Here is a 19805-nt window from a genome sequence, read left to right on the forward strand (position 1 = left end):
GATAACTCTCCTTTAATTTAAATTTGTGAAATGGTAGATTGATTGTGAAATGTTATGGAATGCATACAGTATTTACTTACAGTAGGTATCTATGGTAACCCTAACATGCCACTTCCTGTGTAAGGACCTGAAAGACGTAGGAAGGAACCAGCCCCTGGACACAGCCCTGCTGCCAGAGAACAGAGGGAAAAACCGATACAACAACATCCTGCCCTGTGAGTCAAACAAACCATGCTATTTCATAGGGTTCAAATACATAGACAAAAGACAAGGGGATTGAGAGATGTATTTATTGTCTGCAAGGAGTTTTGTCTACAAGGCTCATGTACAGTAGTAATGCTCTTTACCTTATTTTAAAATGTATTATGTACATGGTCATGTATGTGTCATAACAGTGGAGGCTGTTGGAGGGAAGATGGGTCATAATAATGGCTAGAATGGAGTTTATGGCTGGAATGGAGTGAACAGCATGGTACTAAACACGTGTTTGATACCATTCCATTTACTCCATTCCAGCCATTATTATGAGCCGTCCTCCCCGCAGCATCCACTGTGTCATACTAAAATGCCAACTCAATGTCTTTGTACACGGCCTGTGTTGTGTAGACGATTCGACCCGTGTGAAGCTGTCCTATGTGGATGATGATCCGTGCTCTGACTACATCAATGCCAGCTACATTCCTGTAAGTTATCCAAACACACAGACAAATCCGAACCAACTGCCACTCTGGTCAAATCCCCTCTGTTGCGTGGTGTCGGGGATGGGGCGCTGGAGGTGGTTGGTTGGGGTCGGGGTGGAGCATTGGAGGGGGTGGGGTATAATGTGAACAAAGACAGTACTGCATGAACTCAGTTAGTCATGGCAGGATTGATTGTTTAATTCTCAGCCTTATTCCTCAGTTAGTATACCTGGGATGAGCTACTTACTTTGCTCCCTGTCGAGCATAAGGCTACAACAAGCCTACAGTCCTAAGCAGCTTTTTCATCTTCTCCCCAAACTTTCCTAGTGTAATAAAGGTCAGATGAAAAACAAAATGTAAATTAAATCTCTTCTTCTTTCAGGGGAACAACTTCCGTAGGGAGTACATCGCCACTCAGGGCCCACTTCCTGGAACCAAAGATGACTTCTGGAAGATGGTGTGGGAGCAGAACGTCCATAATGTTGTCATGGTGACCCAGTGTGTGGAGAAAGGCAGGGTGTGTAGAAGGAGCAGTCATTTTGCTTCGTCCGGGCCAGTGTTGTCCAGTGGGAGTAGCTGTCCAGTGGGAGTAGCTGTCCAGTGGGAGTAGCTGTCCAGTGGGAGTAGTTGTCCAGTGGGAGTAGTTGTCCAGTGGCAGTAGCTGTCCAGTGGGAGTAGCTGTCCAGTGGGAGTAGTTGTCCAGTGGGAGTAGTTGTCCAGTGGGAGTAGCTGTCCAGTGGGAGTAGCTGTCCAGTGGGAGTAGCTGTCCAGTGGGAGTAGTTGTCCAGTGGGAGTAGCTGTCCATTTGGGAGTAGCTGTCCAGTGGGAGTAGCTGTCCATTTGGGAGTAGCTGTCCAGTGGGAGTAGTTGTCCAGTGGGAGTAGCTGTCCAGTGGGAGTAGCTGTCCAGTGGGAGTAGCTGTCCAGTGGGAATAGTTGTCCAGTGGGAGTAGCTGTCCATTTGGGAGTAGCTGTCCAGTGGGAGTAGTTGTCCAGTGGGAGTAGCTGTCCGGTGGGAGTAGCTGTCCAGTGGGAGTAGCTGTCCATTTGGGAGTAGCTGTCCAGTGGGAGTAGCTGTCCAGTGGGAGTAGTTGTCCAGTGGGAGTAGCTGTCCAGTGGGAGTAGCTGTCCAGTGGGAGTAGTTGTCCAGTGGGAGTAGTTGTCCAGTGGGAGTAGTTGTCCAGTGGGAGTAGTTGTCCAGTGGGAGTAGCTGTCCAGTGGGAGTAGCTGTCCAGTGGGAGTAGCTGTCCAGTGGGAGTAGTTGTCCAGTGGGAGTAGTTGTCCAGTGGGAGTAGCTGTCCATTTGGGAGTAGCTGTCCAGTGGGAGTAGCTGTCCAGTGGGAGTAGCTGTCCAGTGGGAGTAGCTGTCCATTTGGGAGTAGCTGTCCAGTGGGAGTAGCTGTCCAGTGGGAGTAGTTGTCCAGTGGGAGTAGTTGTCCAGTGGGAGTAGCTGTCCAGTGGGAGTAGCTGTCCAGTGGGAGTAGCTGTCCAGTGGGAGTAGTTGTCCAGTGGGAGTAGTTGTCCAGTGGGAGTAGCTGTCCACTGGGAGTAGCTGTCCAGTGGGAGTAGTTGTCCAGTGGGAGTAGTTGTCCAGTGGGAGTAGCTGTCCATTTGGGAGTAGCTGTCCAGTGGGAGTAGCTGTCCAGTGGGAGTAGCTGTCCAGTGGGAGTAGTTGTCCAGTGGGAGTAGTTGTCCAGTGGGAGTAGCTGTCCATTTGGGAGTAGCTGTCCAGTGGGAGTAGTTGTCCAGTGGGAGTAGTTGTCCAGTGGGAGTAGCTGTCCAGTGGGAGTAGCTGTCCAGTGGGAGTAGCTGTCCAGTGGGAGTAGTTGTCCAGTGGGAGTAGTTGTCCAGTGGGAGTAGCTGTCCAGTGGGAGTAGTTGTCCAGTGGGAGTAGTTGTCCAGTGGGAGTAGTTGTCCAGTGGGAGTAGTTGTCCAGTGGGAGTAGCTGCTATCATGTTCTATGAAACAACATGTTATTAGAAGATTGTTACTAGTGTAATTACAATGTTATTATCCATGTGTTTCCAGGTGAAGTGTGATCACTACTGGCCCTTCGACCAGGACCCTCTGTATTACGGAGACCTCATAGTTCAGATGTTGTCTGAATCTGTGCTGCCAGAATGGACTATCCGGGAATTCAAGATCTGTAGCGTGAGTGTGGATGACACTCACTGATTTAAAAAAATACCAGGTTGTTATGTAGAAAGTTATATATTGTGTGTTGGCCTTATATACAGTTTCATACATAGTAGTGATTGGATTTTAACATATTGAAATATGACCATAATTGTCTTCACCTAATGCTGTCTTGATGTATCATATGTGACAGACTACAGTATAGTAAATCAAATCAAAAATCAAATCAAATTTTATTAGTCACATGTGCAGAATACAGTGAAATGCTTACGAGCCCCAACCAACAGTGCAGTTCAAAAAAATGGATAAGAATAAGAGATAAAATGAACAAGTAATTCAAGAGCAGCAGTAAAAAATAACAATATATACAGGGGTGTGCCGGTACAGAGTCAATGTGCAGGGGCACCGGTTAGTTGAGGTAATTTGTACATGTAGGTAGAGTTATTAAAGTGACTATGCATAGATGACAACAGAGAGTGGCAGGGATGTGGAGAGGGGAGGTGGAACAATGCAAATAGTCTGGATAGCCATTTGACTAGATGTTCAGGAGTCTTATGGCTTGGGAGTAGAAGTTGTTTAGAAGCCTCTTGGACCTAGACTTGGTGCTCCGGTACCGCTTGCCGTGCAGTAGCAGAGAGAACAGTCTATGACTAGGGTGGCTGTAGTCTTTGACAATTTTTAGGGCCTTCCTCTGACACCGCCTTGTATAGAGGTCCTGGATGGCAGGAAGCTTGGCCCCAGTGATGTACTGGGCCGTTCGCACTACCCTCTGTAGTGCCTTGCGGTTGCCATACCAGGCAGTGATGCAACCCGTCAGGATGCTCCCAATAGTGCAGCTGCAGAACCATTTGAGGATCTGAGGACCCATGACAAATATTTTCAATCTCCTGGGGAATAGGTTTTGTTGTGTCTGCTTCACGACTGTCTTGGTGTGCATGGACCATGTTAGTTTGTTGGTGATGTGGACACAAAGGAACTTGAAGCTCTCAACCTGCTCCACTGCAGCCCCGTCGATGAGAATGGGTGTTTGGTCCTCTTTTTCTGTAGTCCACAATCATCTCCTTTGTCTTGATCACATTGAGGGAGAGATTGTTGGCCTGGCACCACACGGCCCTGTCTCTGACCTCCTTCCTATAGGCGGGCTCGTTGTTGTCGGTGATTAGGCCTACCACTGTTGTGTCATCGTCAAATTTAATGATGGTGTTGGACTCGTGCCTGGCCGTGCAGTCATGAGTGAACAGGGAATACAGGAGGGGCTGAGCACGCACGCCTGAGGGGCCCCTGTGTTGAGGATCAGCGTGGCGGATGTGTTGTTACCTACCTTTACCACCTGGGGGCGGCCCGTCAGGAAGTCCAGGATCCAGTTGCAGAGGGAGGTGTTTAGTTCCAGGGTCCTTTGAGGGCACTATGGTGTTGAATAAGTAGCTAGCTGTGTGTACACTCTTAGAAAAAAGGGTTCCAAAAGGGATCTTCGGCTGTCCACATAGGAGAGCCCTTTTTGGTTCCAGGAAGAACCCTATTTTGTTCCAGGTAGAACTATTTTGGGCTCCATGTAGAACCCTCTGTGGAAAGGGTTCTAAATTGAACCAAAAATGGTTCTTCAAAGGGTTATCCTATGGGGACAGCTGAAGAACCCTTTAAGGTGTAGTCAGCCCCTAGTAAGTCTCTCTTTCCAGCTGTGTCCTGTCTTCCATGCAGGAGGACCAGTTGAACTACTCCAGGGTGGTGCGTCAGTTCCACTACACGGTGTGGCCTGACCACGGCGTCCCAGAGACCACCCAGTCACTCATCCAGTTTGTCAGGACTGTCAGGGACTACATCAACAGGACCTCCGAGTCTGGGGCTACCGTGGCTCACTGCAGGTGGGTCCCCAACTCCCTAGGTCACCCATTCAACACAAAACAACACTCTAGGACACACTGAGATATAGTGTATTGTCTTCCCTGAAGAAACGGTTATAGCTACAGCATGCAGTAATGACCAACGTTGAGGTCAGTTCAAATTTACTGAAATTATGTAGTCAAATTATATTTACCCTCTCCGTTTGGGTAGTGTGACTAAAATGTATCTGGCCTCCGACCCTCTCTCTCTTTCTTTCTCTCTCTGTCTCCCTCTCCTCCCTATGACAGTGCTGGCGTGGGCCGCACAGGCACCTTCATATCCCTGGACAGAGTGCTGCAGCAGCTGGACACCAAGGACACAGTGGACATCTACGGAGCTGTCTTCGACCTGCGCCTCCACCGCTCACACATGGTTCAGACTGAGGTGAGACTGTCTGTTGGGGTCCACTGGCTGTGTGTGTGTGTGAACCCCAGAACCCATGTTATGTAATAACATATCCTGTAATAACAGTTATATTTCTGGATGTGGTCATTTTCTTTCCAGTGCCAGTATGCTTACCTGCACCAGTGTGTGAGGGACGTCCTCCGAGCCAGGAAGCTTCGCAGTGAGCAGGAGAACCCCCTCTACCCTATCTATGAGAATGTGAACCCTGACCCCCAACGAGGTAAGCCCTCACATTCCTTAGAACTCTCTGTATTGTAGTTCATAATTGGAAGACATCACAGATGATCTATTCTTTCAAATATTAGCCTGGTGCATGGTCCAGTCGGTTTGTGCTTAGCCAACTCCTGTCTGTGTTAGTAATATAATATACGCCATTTAGCAAATGCTTTTATCCAAAGCGACTTACAGTTATGCTTGTATACATTGTATGTATGGGTGGTCCCGGGAATCAAACCCACTATCCTAGTGTAGCAAATGTGTATGACATGGCAAAGATAGTAGAGATGGCTACAACGCATACAGTGTATAAGACCAGGTTACTTAATAAGCAACTCTTTCAAACACACAATGCAGCTATGGTAGCACATATCTATGAGGTTTGGTAGTTGGCTGTCATCACAAATTATATTTTTTGTTTGTTTTTTTTGCCTACAGATATGGTATATGCCAGTTATTAAAGATTGTAAGGACTACTGAAGGAGAGAAAAAAAGAAAACAGTTTGTACTTTCACAAGTATAGCACTGCAGGGATACGTGGCAATTTTATTTTTCTACTATTTTTGTTGATTGTTCTTTCCAGATATTATGAAATATAATAAAATGTATAGCTATTTAATTATATCAGATATGAAGTTTAACTGAATTGTATATACATGTCTTATATCTGTGTGTTTGTGTATATGCTTTACATTTGCATTGTTGGCATTTGTACACAGTTTTTTCATTTTTTTTGTTAAGCTATCATTTGCACATTATTATGTGGCACAGACCAAAAAACATTATACACCGAAAACTGTAAAAAATCTAATAATACATCAATCAAATTCATATAACAGTATTCACATATTCAATAAGTGTATAGGCTACTGTAACTTTCACAAGTCACTTTTCTGAAATGTTAGACAAAAATTATTTCTGTTTGAAGTTACACTTATTTTCATAAGCACTGAGGAACATACATAAATATATGATATATGTATGTAGATGAATACATTATACATGTATTTGTAGATATTGTATAACTGTGATATATATCGCTTGAATATAAAAAAGGATTATCATATGCGTTATGAAAGCACACCGTGTATGTTGTGTAATCCACATTTGTGTGTAGCCTATGTAAAATAAGAATGATGTATTTTATCATCATGTCATGGAACTACAAATCACACATCTGCAAATCCACAACCCTACATTGTCAACATGACTGTAATCATATGAGTGAATGATTGGATTCTGTGAATCGTTACACAAATTATAGTAGTTACTGAATGCAGTTTTCCCATGTTGCAATCAATGTAAGCCTGTAATAATATCAAGATGAGGGAATTAATATATTCTTCAAGTGTTTCAATAAAATACTTACATAACTGAAAAAAATATAATTGCTTTAATGTTTTATTCATATTATTAATGTATCTATGATTCATTGTCAATATTGATGTATGCTGGAGTCATGATTTGGTGGGATGCCACCAAGAGTAACAAACCTCATCCCCGCGCGTGCGCAGTTCACCACATCGAAAATGATTGCCTCAAACTCTAGGAAGTTTAGCCAAGTTGCTGTGATGTAGCTGGCCAGCTAGCTAGCTACATACATAACAACGTTAGTTAAAAGACGGTGCGACTAAGGTAAAATAGCTTATTTTATTGTTCAACTCTATATCGAGACATAACGGATTATACATGGAATTACACCAATTTGCGTTCGAAAACAAGAATGGTAGCCACCTTTGGAAGAAGTTGTGATTGTTTTTTTTGGCGCTTTAGCAACCCAGAGGAAGGATGGTGGAGTTGAGCTAACACAACAGGCTAACGCTAGCTTAATATGCTATAGCAGAGCTAGCTCGCTTAGTTGCGATCGTTTGTGTCTGAAACGTTTGGAAGAATTACCCCATCCATTTGCCAGGGACTCGTATGTATCCGTTAATGTATTAGCAAAGAGATGCATTTGATTCAGCTTAGTTTTTGACCAATTACTAATTAGCTAGCTAACGTTAGTTATCTTGGCTAGTAAAGTTAGGTAACCACCGTCCTCACGAGTCCGGAGAGCTAGCTAACTAGTTAGCCAGAAAGCTACACGTGAAGGTGCTACGCTAGTTTGTCCACACCACGTCTAACCAAAAGATGAGGACACTATCGCTTAATTAACAATTCTATTAGTCATACCGTTTCATATCAATAAGGTAACTAAGTCAAAAATCTGTAATCAAATCTAATTTAAAAAAGCTTTGGCCCATGCTACTACAATGGAGTTAGCCACCGTAGCTAGCTAATGAGCTTTCCGAGCTAGCGAACGTTATATTTAAAAAAAAATTGGAAGACACAAAGGCTAACGAGCTAGCTAACTCCAATTGTATCACACACTAGCTTGCTAGATCATCAGTTGTCAAATGTATTCGTCCAGCTAGCTACCTAACTTGGCTGACAGTAAACTAAATGTGTGCAGGGCAGGCCCACATTTTATGTTGGCATAGCAGATAAAGCATCATGACTGCTCCTCCTCAGCCTCGGAGGAAAGAACCAGGGATACTGGTGGCTGGATCTAGGTAAGAAAGAAACCCTCTGTTAATAAAGTTTGTCACTTTGTCTCTTTCACATCAATCACATGTAGCTAACTACAACTCCATGATGTTCATTCACTCACTGACACTGTATTGGCTCTAATGGTTTCACATTCCTTATCCTCCAGACATCAGATGGTGCTCTGAAGAAGCCATGGGAAGCTGCTTGAGCTGTCCAGAGAAGGAGTCAATCCCAGATAATCATCAAACCAAATTTAAGGTTGGTCTCTTGATCTGTTACAACAATCCTACTTCAATGGTGGGCCATTGCCGAGCTAAGTCAACCCGAATTCTAGGTATGACAGATTTCGCAACATGTAAAAAACAATCTGTGGACTTCCCACTTGAATTAATGGGAAATATTGTTTTCACAATGAATACCATCTTCAGTGCATTGCAGTGTAGACATGTTTGTGTTGACTGACAGAGTGTTGTCTAAAGTTATAGTTCTGTTCCCAGGTGATAAATGTGGATGATGATGGGAACGAGCTGGGCTCGGGCGTGATGGAGCTGACAGAGGCAGAGCTGGTCCTCCACACCCATCGCCGTGACGATGTTAGGTGGCCTTACATGTGCCTGCGTCGCTATGGCTACGACTCCAACCTCTTCTCATTCGAGAGCGGCCACCGCTGCAAGACGGGACCAGGTCAACTAATAGAGATTTCCATTCCACACAATTATTGTTTTAACTTATTTTATTTGTTGATTCTTTATTTGTCACTCCAAAGCTAACTAACGTATGTGGTGCCTCAGCTGCCTGGGCAGGAGTATACATACAACTGTGTAATAATGTTGAAAATGTTATACACAGTGTTGTGGATCTAACATGAACCATGGTAAACATCAGAATACATTGAATCACATCTGCAACTAGGTCCATTAGGCCCCAACAACATCAGCTTTGTTGTTGATATATTGACTTGGACCTGTCGTTGATTATGCTGCAATGCCAATGACACATATGTCTGTGTGGTTATTTTTGGACTCTATCCATGCTTTCAAAAGGATGAGGACTGGTGGTGAGAGAGAGGGAGGGGTGGGGGTTGTGACAGGGGGGTGGTTACTATGGGTTCCGGTAAGTCACACTCCTTGTGTTCCCACCTCATGCTGTGATGATGAATGACATAATACTGTGATTACCAGAAATATTAGTCAGAAATATAATCATTATGGCATCGTTGACTTAAGTATGGATTGGATGTCCGTTTTACTGATTCTATTTCTGTGGTTACAGTATTGATGCCTGTGTCTGACTCTGTGTGGTGTTGTGCTGTGAGAGGGAATTTTTTTGTTTGTTTTGTTGCACAAGTAGAGCATAGCTGTGTGTTCTGTGTTTTCTCTTTGTGCGTTATGCTGTACTTATGGTAGTTCCTAATCAAATCAAATTTTATTTGTCACACATACACATGGTTAGCAGATGATAATGCGAGTGTAGCGAAATGCTTGTGCTTCTAGTAAAGGGATAAAGAATGTGTTCCTTATTGATATTTTGCTATCTTTTCCTTGTCCTTTATCTCTACCACTCTGTTGCCTTCCCCTACCTAGTCCATTTAGATCAGTGATCACAAGGTAGACAAGGGCATAGGTTCGAAGACCCGATAAATGTACAAACCTTTTGTAAACATGAAGGTCTAAGCAGTGCTGATAGTGGTTGTGCGTCTCAATTGTCTGTATTGCGGTCGTGCGCCCATATGTGATTCCTAGGTTGTTTTTTGACTGCAATTTCACTGTTTTGACTGCAGTTTGACTGTGTTTTATTTGTTTCTTGCCTTTGCATTTGTTTGTGTGTTTTTAGGGATCTTTGCCTTCAAGTGTGTGCGGGCAGAGGAGATCTTCAATATGCTGCAGGAGGTAATGCACAGCCACAGCATCAGTGTGGTGGAGGAGGCCGTGCTGGAGGCCAACCACCAGTCTGGTAAGACCTTATTCATCCTACAACTAGAACTGGCCCAATTATGAATACTTCTTCCCATACTTGCAATGACCTGAAATGCCCATTGCCATATATACAACACGGAAATATATATGATTTCCATGTTGCCGGACATTTGAGAAATGTACTGGACCTGCATTGGGTGCGTAACCTGATTACGGTATCCCCCCCACCCCAGTGCTCAGAATGACAGAAATCGCATTTAGAATAAGGTAATTCATATTAGCAGAACATGCAAGTCTAGGATGCAACAATGTGCGGTCCGGTCCTTCTTACCCAATTCTGATGTGCTCTTTGAACATGTTAGAATAACTGTCCACGTTTACTTTTCCTCAGCCATTTTAAAAAAAACATTTTTTAACATTTTATTTTATCTAAATTTATCTAGGCAAGTCAGTTAAGAACAAATTCTTATTTTCAATGACGGCCTAGGAAAAGTGGGTTCATTCTGCCTTGTTCAGGGCAGAACGACAGATTTGTAACTTGTCAGCTGGGGGATTCGAACTTGCAACCTTCCGGTTACTAGTCCAACGCTCTAACCACTAGGCTACCCTGCCGCCAATCACTAGAATATGTCAATCTACTATATTTGAAAAGTTTAGGCTACCTACTCTTTTGTTTAGCTTGTCGACAAAGAAATGGCCTGTTCCAAATAGTCTCTGGGACATTGTCCCAACTGACCCCACCCAGTTCTTCCCTTCTCTATGTCTATCTAGCTCTGGGCTACTCTGTCCCCACCGTGCCCAATGGTGTCACCCGGATCCCTTCGGTGGGCGACACCCCCTCCACGCGCCACCCGTCTGTGGCCAGCACCCGCCTGCCCTCGGTGGGAGAGGAGTCCTCACACCCCCTGCTAGTGGCTGACGATGCGGTGAGAGAGCAACTCAACACCAAACTATTTTTTTTTTATGGATAAAAGGGGCTTAGGTGGAGGCCTAGGTTTACCTCCACTGTACTCACATCCTACCATACCCTTGTCTGTACATTATGCCCTGAATCTATTCTACCACGCCCAGAAATCTGCTCCTTTTATTCTCTGTTCCCAATGCATTAGATGACCAGTTCTTATAGCCTTTAGCTGTATCCTTATCCTACTCCTCCTCTGTTCCTCTGGTGATGTAGAGGTTAACCCAGGCCATGTAGACCCCAGTACCACACCTATTCCCCAGGCGCTATCATTTGTTGACTTCTGTAACTGTAAAAGCCTTGGTTTCATGCATGTTAACATCAGAAGCCTCCTCCCTAAGTTTGTTTTACTCACTGCTTTAGCACACTCCGCCAACCCTGATGTCCTAATCGTGTCTGAATCCTTAGGAAGGCCACCAAATATCCTGAAATTTCCTAAACTGGGATATGCTTAACACCCGGCCGTCCTACACTCTTAAGCTAGATGCGCTCAATCTCACACAAATTATCAATGAAACTACCAGGTACAACCCCAAATCCGTAAACATGGGCACCCTCATAGATATCATCCTGACCAACCTGCCCTCTAAATACACCTCTGCTGTCTTCAACCAGGATCTCAGCCTCATTGCCTGCGTCTGTAAATCGACCTGGCCTGGGTATCCTGGAAGGATACTGACCTCATCCCATCAGTGGAGGATGCCTGGTTATTCTTTAAAAGTGCTTTCATCACCATCTTCAATAAGCATGCCCCGTTCAAAAAAGAACTAAGAACAGATATAGCCCTTGGTTCACTCCAGACTGCCCTTGACCAGCACAAAAACATCCTGTGGCGTACTGCATTAGCATCGAATAGCCCCGGTGATATGCAACTTTTCAGAGACGTTGGGAACCAATATACAGACAGTTAGGAAAGCAAAGGCTAGCTTTTTCAAACAGAAATTAGCATCCTGCAGCACAAACTCCAAAATGTTCTGGGACACTGTAAAGTCCATGGAGAATAAGAGCACCTCCTCCCAGCTTCCCACTGCACTGAGGCTAGGAAGCAATGTCATTCACCGATAAATCCACGATAATCGATCATTTCAAGAAGCATTTTTCTAGGGCTGACCATGCTTTCCACCTGGCTACCCCTACCCCGGCCAACACAAGCCCCCACCCGCTTTTCCTTCACCCAAATCCAGATAGCTGATGTTCTGAAAGAGCTGCAAAATGTGGACCCCTTACAAATCATCTAGGCTAGACAATCTGAACCCTCTCTTTCTAAAATGATCCTCTGCAATTGTTGCAGCCGCAATTACTAGCCTGCTCAACCTCACTTTCGTATCGTCTGAGATCCCTAGCGATTGGAAAGCTGCCGCGGTCATCCCCCTCTTCAAAGGGGGAGAAACTCTAGACCCAAACTGTTATAGACCTACAGTTGAAGTCGAAAGTTTACATACACTTAAGTTGGAGTCATTAAAACTCATTTTTCAACCACTCCACAGTTTTTTGCTGAACAAAATATAGTTTTGGCAAATCGGTTAGAACATCTACTTTGTGCATGACACAAGTAATTTTTGCAACAATTGTTTAGAGATGATTTCACTTATAATTCATAGTATCACAATTCCAGTGGGTCAGAAGTTTACATACACTAAGTTGACTGCCTTTAAACAGCTTGGAAAATTCCAGAAAATTATGTCATGGCTTTAGATGCTTCTGATAGGCGAATTGACATAATTTGAGTCAATTGGAGTTGTACTTGTTGATGTATTTCAAGGCCTACCTTCAAACTCAGTGCCTCTTTGCTTGACATCATGGGAAAATCAAAAGAAATCAGCCAAGACCTCAGAAAAACAAATTGTAGACCTCCACAAGTCTGGTTCATCCTTGAGAGCAATTTCCAAATTCCTGACGGTACCACGTTCATCTGTACAAACAATAGTAAGTATAAACACCATGGGACCACGCAGCCTTCAGACCGCTCAGGGAGGATACACGTTCTGTCTCCTAGAGATGAACGTACTTTGGTGTGAAAAGTGCAAATTAATCCCAGAACAACAGCAAAGGCCCTTGTGAAGATGCTGGAGGAAACGGGTACAAAAGTATCTATATCCACAGTAAAACGAGTCCTATATTGACATAACCTGAAAGGCCACTCAGCAAGGTAGAAGCCACTGCTCCAAAACCGCCATAAAAAAGCAAGACTACAGTTTGCAACTGCACATGGGGACAAGGATCGTACTTCTTGGAGAAATGACCTCTGGTCTGGTGAATTGTTTGGCCATAATGACCATCGTTATGTTTGGAGGAAAAAGGGGGAGGCTTGCAAGCCGAAGAACACCATCCCAACCGTGAAGAATGGGGGTGGCAGCATCATGTTGTGAGGGTGCTTTGCTGCAGGAGGGACTGGTGCACTTCACAAAATAGATGGCAACATGAGGGAGGAAAATGTGGGTATATTGAAGCAACATCTCAACACATCAGTCAGGAAGTTAAAGCTTGGTCGCAAATGGGTCTTCCAAATGGACAATGACCCCAAGCATACTTCCAAAGTTTTTGCAAAATGGCTTAAGGACAACAATGTCAAGGTATTGGGAGTGGCCATCACAAAGCCCTGACCTCAATCCTATAGAAAATGTGTGGGCAGAACTGAAAAAGTGTGTGTGAGCAAGGAGGCCTACAAACCTGAATGTTCCACCAGCTCTGTCAGGAGGAAAGGGCCAAAATTCACCCAAATTATTGTGGGAAGCTTGTGGAAGGCTACCTGAAACATTTGACCCAAGTTAATGCTACACTAAATTAGTTTTTAGTATGTAAACTTCTGACCCACTGGGAATGTGGTGAAAGAAATAAAAGCTGAAATAATTTTTTTGTACTATTATTCTTTTCACATTCTTAAAATAAGTGGTGATCCCAACTGGCCTAAGACAGGGAATTTTTACTGCAATTAAATGTCAGGAATTGTGTGAAACTGAGTTTAAATGTATTTGGCTAAGGTGTGTGTAAACTTCCGACTTCAACTGTATATCCATCCTGTCCTGCCTTTCTAAAGTCTTCGAAAGCCAAGTTAACAAAACAGATCACCGACCATTTCGAATCCCACCATTCCTTCTCCGTTATGCAATCTGGTTTCCGAGCTGGTCATGGGTGCCCCGCAGCTGCGCTCAAGATCCTAAATGATATAACCGCCATCGATAAAAGACGATACTATGCAGCCGTATTCATCACCCTGGCCAAGGCTTTCGACTCTGTCAATCACCGCATTCTTATCGGCAGACTCAACAGCCTTGATTTCTCAAATGACTGCCTCGCCTGGTTCACCAACTACTTCTCAGAGTTCAGTGTGTCAAATCGGAGGGCCTGTTGTCCCGACCTTTGGCAGTCTCTATAGGGGTGCCGCAGGGTTAAATTCTCGGGCCAACTATTTTCTCTGTGTATATCAATGATGTCGCTCTTGCTGCTGCTACACTCAAATCCTACCGATCCTTGACTTTGGCGATGTCATTTACAAAATAGCCTCCAACACTCTACTCAGCTAATTGGGTGTAGTTTATCACAGTGCAATCTGTTTTGTCACCAAAGCCCCATATACTACCCACCACTGCGACCTGTATGCTCTCTTTGACTGGCCCTCACTTCATATTCGTCGCCAAACCCACTGGCCGCAGGTCATCTATAAGTCTTTGCTAGGTTAAGCCCCACCTTATGTCAGCTCACTGGTCACCATAGCAACTCCCACTTGTAGCACGTGCTCCAGCAGGTTTATTTCACTGGTCATCCCCCAACTCCTACTTTGGCCTCCTTTCCTTCCAGTTCTCTGTTGCCAATGACTGGAACGAATTGCAACAATCACTAAAGCTGGAGACTTATCTCCCTCACTAATAATTTAATAATCAGCTGTCAGAGCAGCTTACCAATCACTGCACCTGTACACCGCCCATCTGTAAATAGCACACCTAACTACCTCATCCCCATATTGTTATTTATTTTTGTTCTTTTGCACCACATTATCTCCACTTGCACATCTATCATTCTAGTCTTAATGCTAATTTGTAATTATTTCGCCACTATGGCCTATTTATTGCCTTATTTCCCTAATCTTACTACATTTGCACACACTGTATATAGATTTTTCTATTGTGTAATTGACTGTATGTCTGTTTATTCCATGTGTAACTCTGTTGTTTTTGTCGCACTTTATCTTGGCCAGGTTGCAGTTGTAAATGAGAACTTGTTCTCAACTGGCTTACCTGGTTAAATAAAGGTTAAATAAAAAAATTACTTAAAATAAACCCGAACGACGTTGGGCCAATCTCAGCCGGGTGTGATAGTCTGGAATCGATCCAGGGTCTGTAGTGACGCCTCTAGCATTGAGATACAGTGCCTTACACCGCTGCACCACTCAGGAGCCCCTTTTTATTCTCAAAGATATTGTAAAAGATATATAGGTTCATTATCTTTCTGCATACTTTATAACTGGATTTAGTCGTTGATTTATTATTTTTGTTACACTGTTTGGACTTAAGCGACCTGAAATAACACTTAGGCAGCCCGCACAAAACATGTAATGGCAGAAAACTCCCTTCAAACACATTAACATCTGAGGGAATAGAATAAGGCCAGCACACTGAAATACTCCAGCCCCTATAGCTTTATATACTGAGTGTACAAAACATTAGGGACATCTTCCTTATATTGTGTTGCAGCCCCTTTTGCCCTCACAACAGCCTCAATTCATCTGGGCATGGACTCTACATGGTGTCAAGTGTTCCACAGAGATGCTGGCCCATGTTGACACCAATGCTTCCCAAAGTTGTGTCAGGTTGGTTGGATGTCCTTAGGGTGGTGGACCATTCTTGATACACCTGGCAAACTGTTGAGCGTGAAAAACCCCATCTGTGTTGAAATTCTTGACACACTCAAACCGGTGCGCTTGGCACCTACTACCATACCCCGTTCAAAGGCACTTTGAACGGGATATCTACTGTCCCAGACAGGGTTTAGTTTTTAAATGCAGGGCCTCTCTATATTAATCTATTAATAGGCTAGATTTGGTTATAATGACTCAGTGCATTTGGAAAGTATGATTCTACAACCTGATTGGAATCCACCTGTGGGAAATTCAATCTATTGGACATGATTTGGAAAGGCACACACTTGTCTATATAAGGTCCCACAGTTGACAGTGCATGTCAGCAAAAACCGATCTATGAGGTCAAAGGAATTGTCGGTAGAGCTCCGAGACAGGATTGTATCGAGGCACAGATCTGGGAAAGGGTACCAAAATAATTCTGCCGCATTGAAGGTCCCCAAGAACACAGGGGCCCATATCATTTTTAAATGGAAGATGTTTGGAATGTCCGAAATAATCTTCCTAGAGCTGGCCGCCCTGCCAAACTGAGCAATTGTGGGAGAAGGGCCTTTGTCAGGGAGGTGACCAAGAACCCGATGGTCACTGACAGAGCTTCAGATTTCCTCTGTGGAAATGGGAGAACCTTCCAGAAGAACAACCATCTCTGCAGCACTCCACCAATCAGGGCTTTATGTTAAAGTGGCCAGACGGAAGCCACTCCTCAGTAAAAGGCACGTGACAGCCCACTTGGAGATTCTCTGGTCTGATGAATCGAAGATTGAACTCTTTGGCCTGAATGCCAAGCGTCATGTCTAATGGAAACCTGGCACTATCCCTACGGTGAAGCATGGTGGTGGCAGCATCATGCTATGGAGATCTTTTTCAGAGGCAGGGATCGAGCAAAGTACAAACACAGCTTGAGAGGATCTGCAGAGAAGAATGGGAGAAACTCCCCAAATACAGGTGTGCCAAGCCTGTAGTGTAATACCCAAGAAGACTCGAGTCTGTAATCACTGACAAAGTACTGACTAAAGTGTCTGAATACTTATGTAAATTTGATATAATTATTTGTATTTTTTAAAATATATTTGCAAACATTTTGAAAACCCTTTTGTTTTTGTTTAAAAAAAACTATTTTACAATAAGTCTGTAATGTAACAAAATATGGAAAAAGTTAAAGGGTCTGAATACTTTCCAAATGCGCTGTATGTGAAAATGGCCCGTTTCTGTTTCCTAGTAAAAAATAGAGTATAAGTGTTTCCAATGACATGAACCAATTAGTAGGCCATTTTTACTCATAATTGGTTCAAATCACACGATGCACATGGATGTCATTGGAAACACTTATCTTCCTCTATCTAACATAGAAACACACTATTTGCACATATGTTGCTGCTGGGGTGGTGCTGGAGATGATGAATATGAAATTCCCATTAAGCTGTTCTGCTTTCCAAACAAGATATGGACCTTGCTACAGTAGGCTAGCCAAGACAAATGCTAGGTGTCTTTGTAGCTTTCTTTTGGCAGACTATCAACAGTAGCCACTACTGAAGGTTTACTTCTATAAATCACTTTCCCTAAAATAATATCAGTAGGTAGATTGATGGGTGATTATTTTTGTTCTGGACAGCTCGCGTGTGCTGTGTCAAGGAATCCAACTCATGTACTGTTTGAGTGCTTGAGAAGTTGTGACTCGTGGGAGCGTGGTGGTGCGTCAATGAATGGCCAATCATATTGTTAAAATACAAATAGCATGACTTTTCCGTGTGTAGTCTAGTCTTCAATGGTCGACTGTGACAGAGCAGGTAAATGTGGAACTGGAATGTTAAAATGTGCGGAGAAGTTACTGGTTATTGTTTTTACTGGCCCCGGCCATAATGTTGGACTCTGATTACATTGTGTTGTATTACACCCACTAAACTTATTCCATGGATCCCTTGGCCAAAATAATGTTAATTTAAATTGAGAACCTTGTCCTAGACTAAAGAGAACATCCACTGTGACATTGATGGGTAATATGTAAAAGCTGCCGAGTTGGTGTGATGACGATGTTATATTAACCCCGTCTCCTGATCCGTCTACAGATCCACACCTATGTGAACACCACAGGTCTGCTGGATGACCAGCCTAGCCCTCTGACTGTTCCAGCCCCCCTGGACAGCCCCGACTCAGGCCAGTCCCAGTGTTCCCCTACACCCCCCCCTCCACGGGTAGCCAGACCAGAGCCTCTGCCCCCCATGCCCCAGCTCCAGGAAGAGCCCCAGGTACTGCTCGAGCCCCTGGGGGTGCGCTTCGTGCTGGGACCCACCCCTGTGCAGAAGAAGATGGCCAAGGGGAAGCAGTCTACTGGGGGTGGAGATGGAGAGGAGGCAGAGGAGGACCCAGAGTCCCCAGATCTCGGAGAGGGGGAGACTAACAGCCACACCGACACACACTGTGCCACAGAGGCCCCAGCCCTACTGGAGGGCCAGTCTCAGCCGCCCCACACACACTCCAACGGCACCTCTGTCGGGGTTACTGCCCCAATAACAGCTCCCCGCCTCCACCGCACGCCCCCCGACACCCTGCAGAATGTCAACAACTCAGCCCAGCGACGCACGGCCCTCTTGGACTATGAGAACCTCCCGTCCCTGCCGCCCGTCTGGGAGACCCGCAAGCCCAGCAACGAGGAGGTGGAGAACAATGGAGGCGGCCAGGGGGGGCTGAAGACGCCATCCCTCAACGGCTACAACCACCACCACCACTCCTACTCCCAACCCCTGTCAGCCTACCCCTCTCTTTCAGCCATGGAACCCTCCCACAACTACGTCAACACAGAGAACGTGACGGCTCCTCTCAGTGCCCGCTGTGCCCCCGACATGGTACGCCGCCGCACCGACGGACCCACCATCTTCAACTTTGACTTCCGCCGGCCGTCGGGGCTGCTGTGTCAGGAGACTCCCAAGACGCTCAACTACATCGAGGTGGAGATGGAATCTACCACCACCTCTTCATCCGCAGCTGCCAAGGGTGCCTCCTCAGACACCAGCAATCCCCACACACCCCGCACCCCCACCTCGCCGCTGCCACCTACCACCCCCACGCGCCGCACCGAGCTCTACGCCTTCATTGACATCGAGCGCACCGCCGCCATGTCAAGCCTGCAGAAGGCTCGGCCGCGCGACGACGGAATGTCGAGGAAAACGCGGCACAATAGCACGGAGCTGCCCACCAAAAGCACTGTCTGACTGAACGGATCCTCCTGGCACCTTTTTCTACTATGAACCCCTTTAGATAAAAAATGTGAAGGCAGTCCACACAGGGGACTTTCTTAATAAACACAGGCCATGGAAACATTGGAAATGTATTCAAAGAGACTCCAGAAATCGGTCTTAAATGAGATTTAAACAGACTTTCTGTTGTGTGTGGTTGGTTACCAAAGTAGGTACTTACTTGCGATATACCAATTTATTCCTATGGTAATATAATACCTCTTCTCCTTCACTCATTCTACAGTGCATTTGGGTTGTTTATTATGTTAATAAGACTGGACTGCATTCCTCCTCACCCACCCCCCCCTCTGGTACAAATCAGAATTATTGAACAAAGCATTCCATTTAGCCATTTTGAATGATATGATTCACTACATGCATTGCTGCTGTAATTTCAGTATCTGAGGATTACATGGTACACTACATGTTTCTGACTATGTACACTAGATCCTGGCACAATAAATGTCTGTTCTGTTGTATGTATTCAACTCATCAATTGCCCCCCCCCCAACTCTAGTCCTAGATGACCTAGCACTGATTCTAGTACTAAACTAGGTACATTTACATTTAAGTCATTTAGCAGACGCTCTTATCCAGAGCGACTTACAAATTGGTGCATTCACCTTATGAGATCCAGTGGAACAGTCACTACAATAGTGCATCTAAATCTTAAAGGGGGGGGGGTGAGAAGGATTACTTATCCTATCCTAGGTATTCCTTAAAGAGGTGGGGTTTCAGGTGTCTCCGGAAGGTGGTGATTGACTCCGCTGTCCTGGCGTCGTGAGGGAGTTTGTTCCACCATTGGGGGGCCAGAGCAGCGAACAGTTTTGACTGGGCTGAGCGGGAACTGTACTTCCTCAGTGGTAGGGAGGCGAGCAGGCCAGAGGTGGATGAACGCAGTGCCCTTGTTTGGGTGTAGGGCCTGATCAGAGCCTGGAGGTACTGAGGTGCCGTTCCCCTCACAGCTCCGTAGGCAAGCACCATGGTCTTGTAG

General features: G+C 45.0%; 2 protein-coding genes across 8 annotated transcripts in view; both read left to right on the top strand.

Annotated features, from left to right (window-relative positions):
- Positions 1–6694, top strand: part of LOC118395939 (receptor-type tyrosine-protein phosphatase beta-like) — a 60075-nt gene extending 53381 nt beyond the window's left edge. For all 5 annotated transcript variants that reach the window (XM_035790034.2, XM_035790035.2, XM_035790036.2 and 2 more), the window contains 8 exons: positions 125–215; positions 607–683; positions 1063–1197; positions 2708–2830; positions 4514–4677; positions 4945–5080; positions 5201–5321; positions 5756–6694. In XM_035790034.2, coding sequence (XP_035645927.1) covers positions 125–215; positions 607–683; positions 1063–1197; positions 2708–2830; positions 4514–4677; positions 4945–5080; positions 5201–5321; positions 5756–5778 — 870 coding nt within the window. In that variant the 3' untranslated portion in view covers positions 5779–6694. The remainder of the gene's footprint in view (positions 1–124; positions 216–606; positions 684–1062; positions 1198–2707; positions 2831–4513; positions 4678–4944; positions 5081–5200; positions 5322–5755) is intronic.
- Positions 6695–6799: 105 nt separating this feature from the next.
- On the top strand, positions 6800–19290 carry LOC118395941 (fibroblast growth factor receptor substrate 2-like). Of its 3 annotated transcripts, none has more exons than XM_035790042.2 (7): positions 6800–6952; positions 7770–7869; positions 8013–8104; positions 8344–8530; positions 9680–9799; positions 10534–10688; positions 17645–19290. In XM_035790042.2, the coding sequence occupies exons 3-7, from the start codon at positions 8039–8041 to the stop codon at positions 18785–18787; spliced, it is 1671 nt and encodes a 556-aa protein (XP_035645935.1). In that variant the 5' UTR covers positions 6800–6952; positions 7770–7869; positions 8013–8038; the 3' UTR covers positions 18788–19290. The 3 variants fall into 3 exon arrangements, with proteins under 3 accessions (XP_035645935.1, XP_052322198.1, XP_035645936.1); XM_052466238.1 differs by having other exon boundaries at positions 6842–6952; positions 7775–7869; XM_035790043.2 differs by lacking the exon at positions 6800–6952 and adding an exon at positions 6961–7506.
- Positions 19291–19805: the final 515 nt, after the last annotated feature.

This window comes from Oncorhynchus keta, chromosome 17 (assembly GCF_023373465.1).
Source record: "Oncorhynchus keta strain PuntledgeMale-10-30-2019 chromosome 17, Oket_V2, whole genome shotgun sequence".
NCBI classification, from domain to species: Eukaryota; Metazoa; Chordata; class Actinopteri; order Salmoniformes; family Salmonidae; genus Oncorhynchus; species Oncorhynchus keta.

Bases quoted from the DNA above. Each gene is read 5' to 3' on its own strand.
- LOC118395941 (XM_035790042.2), top strand. From the start codon at position 8,039: ATGGGAAGCTGCTTGAGCTGTCCAGAGAAGGAGTCAATCCCAGATAAT. The intron at 8,531-9,679 runs GTCAACTAATAG...GTGTGTTTTTAG, and splicing joins CCGCTGCAAGACGGGACCAG to GGATCTTTGCCTTCAAGTGT. The intron at 9,800-10,533 runs GTAAGACCTTAT...ATGTCTATCTAG, and splicing joins GGAGGCCAACCACCAGTCTG to CTCTGGGCTACTCTGTCCCC.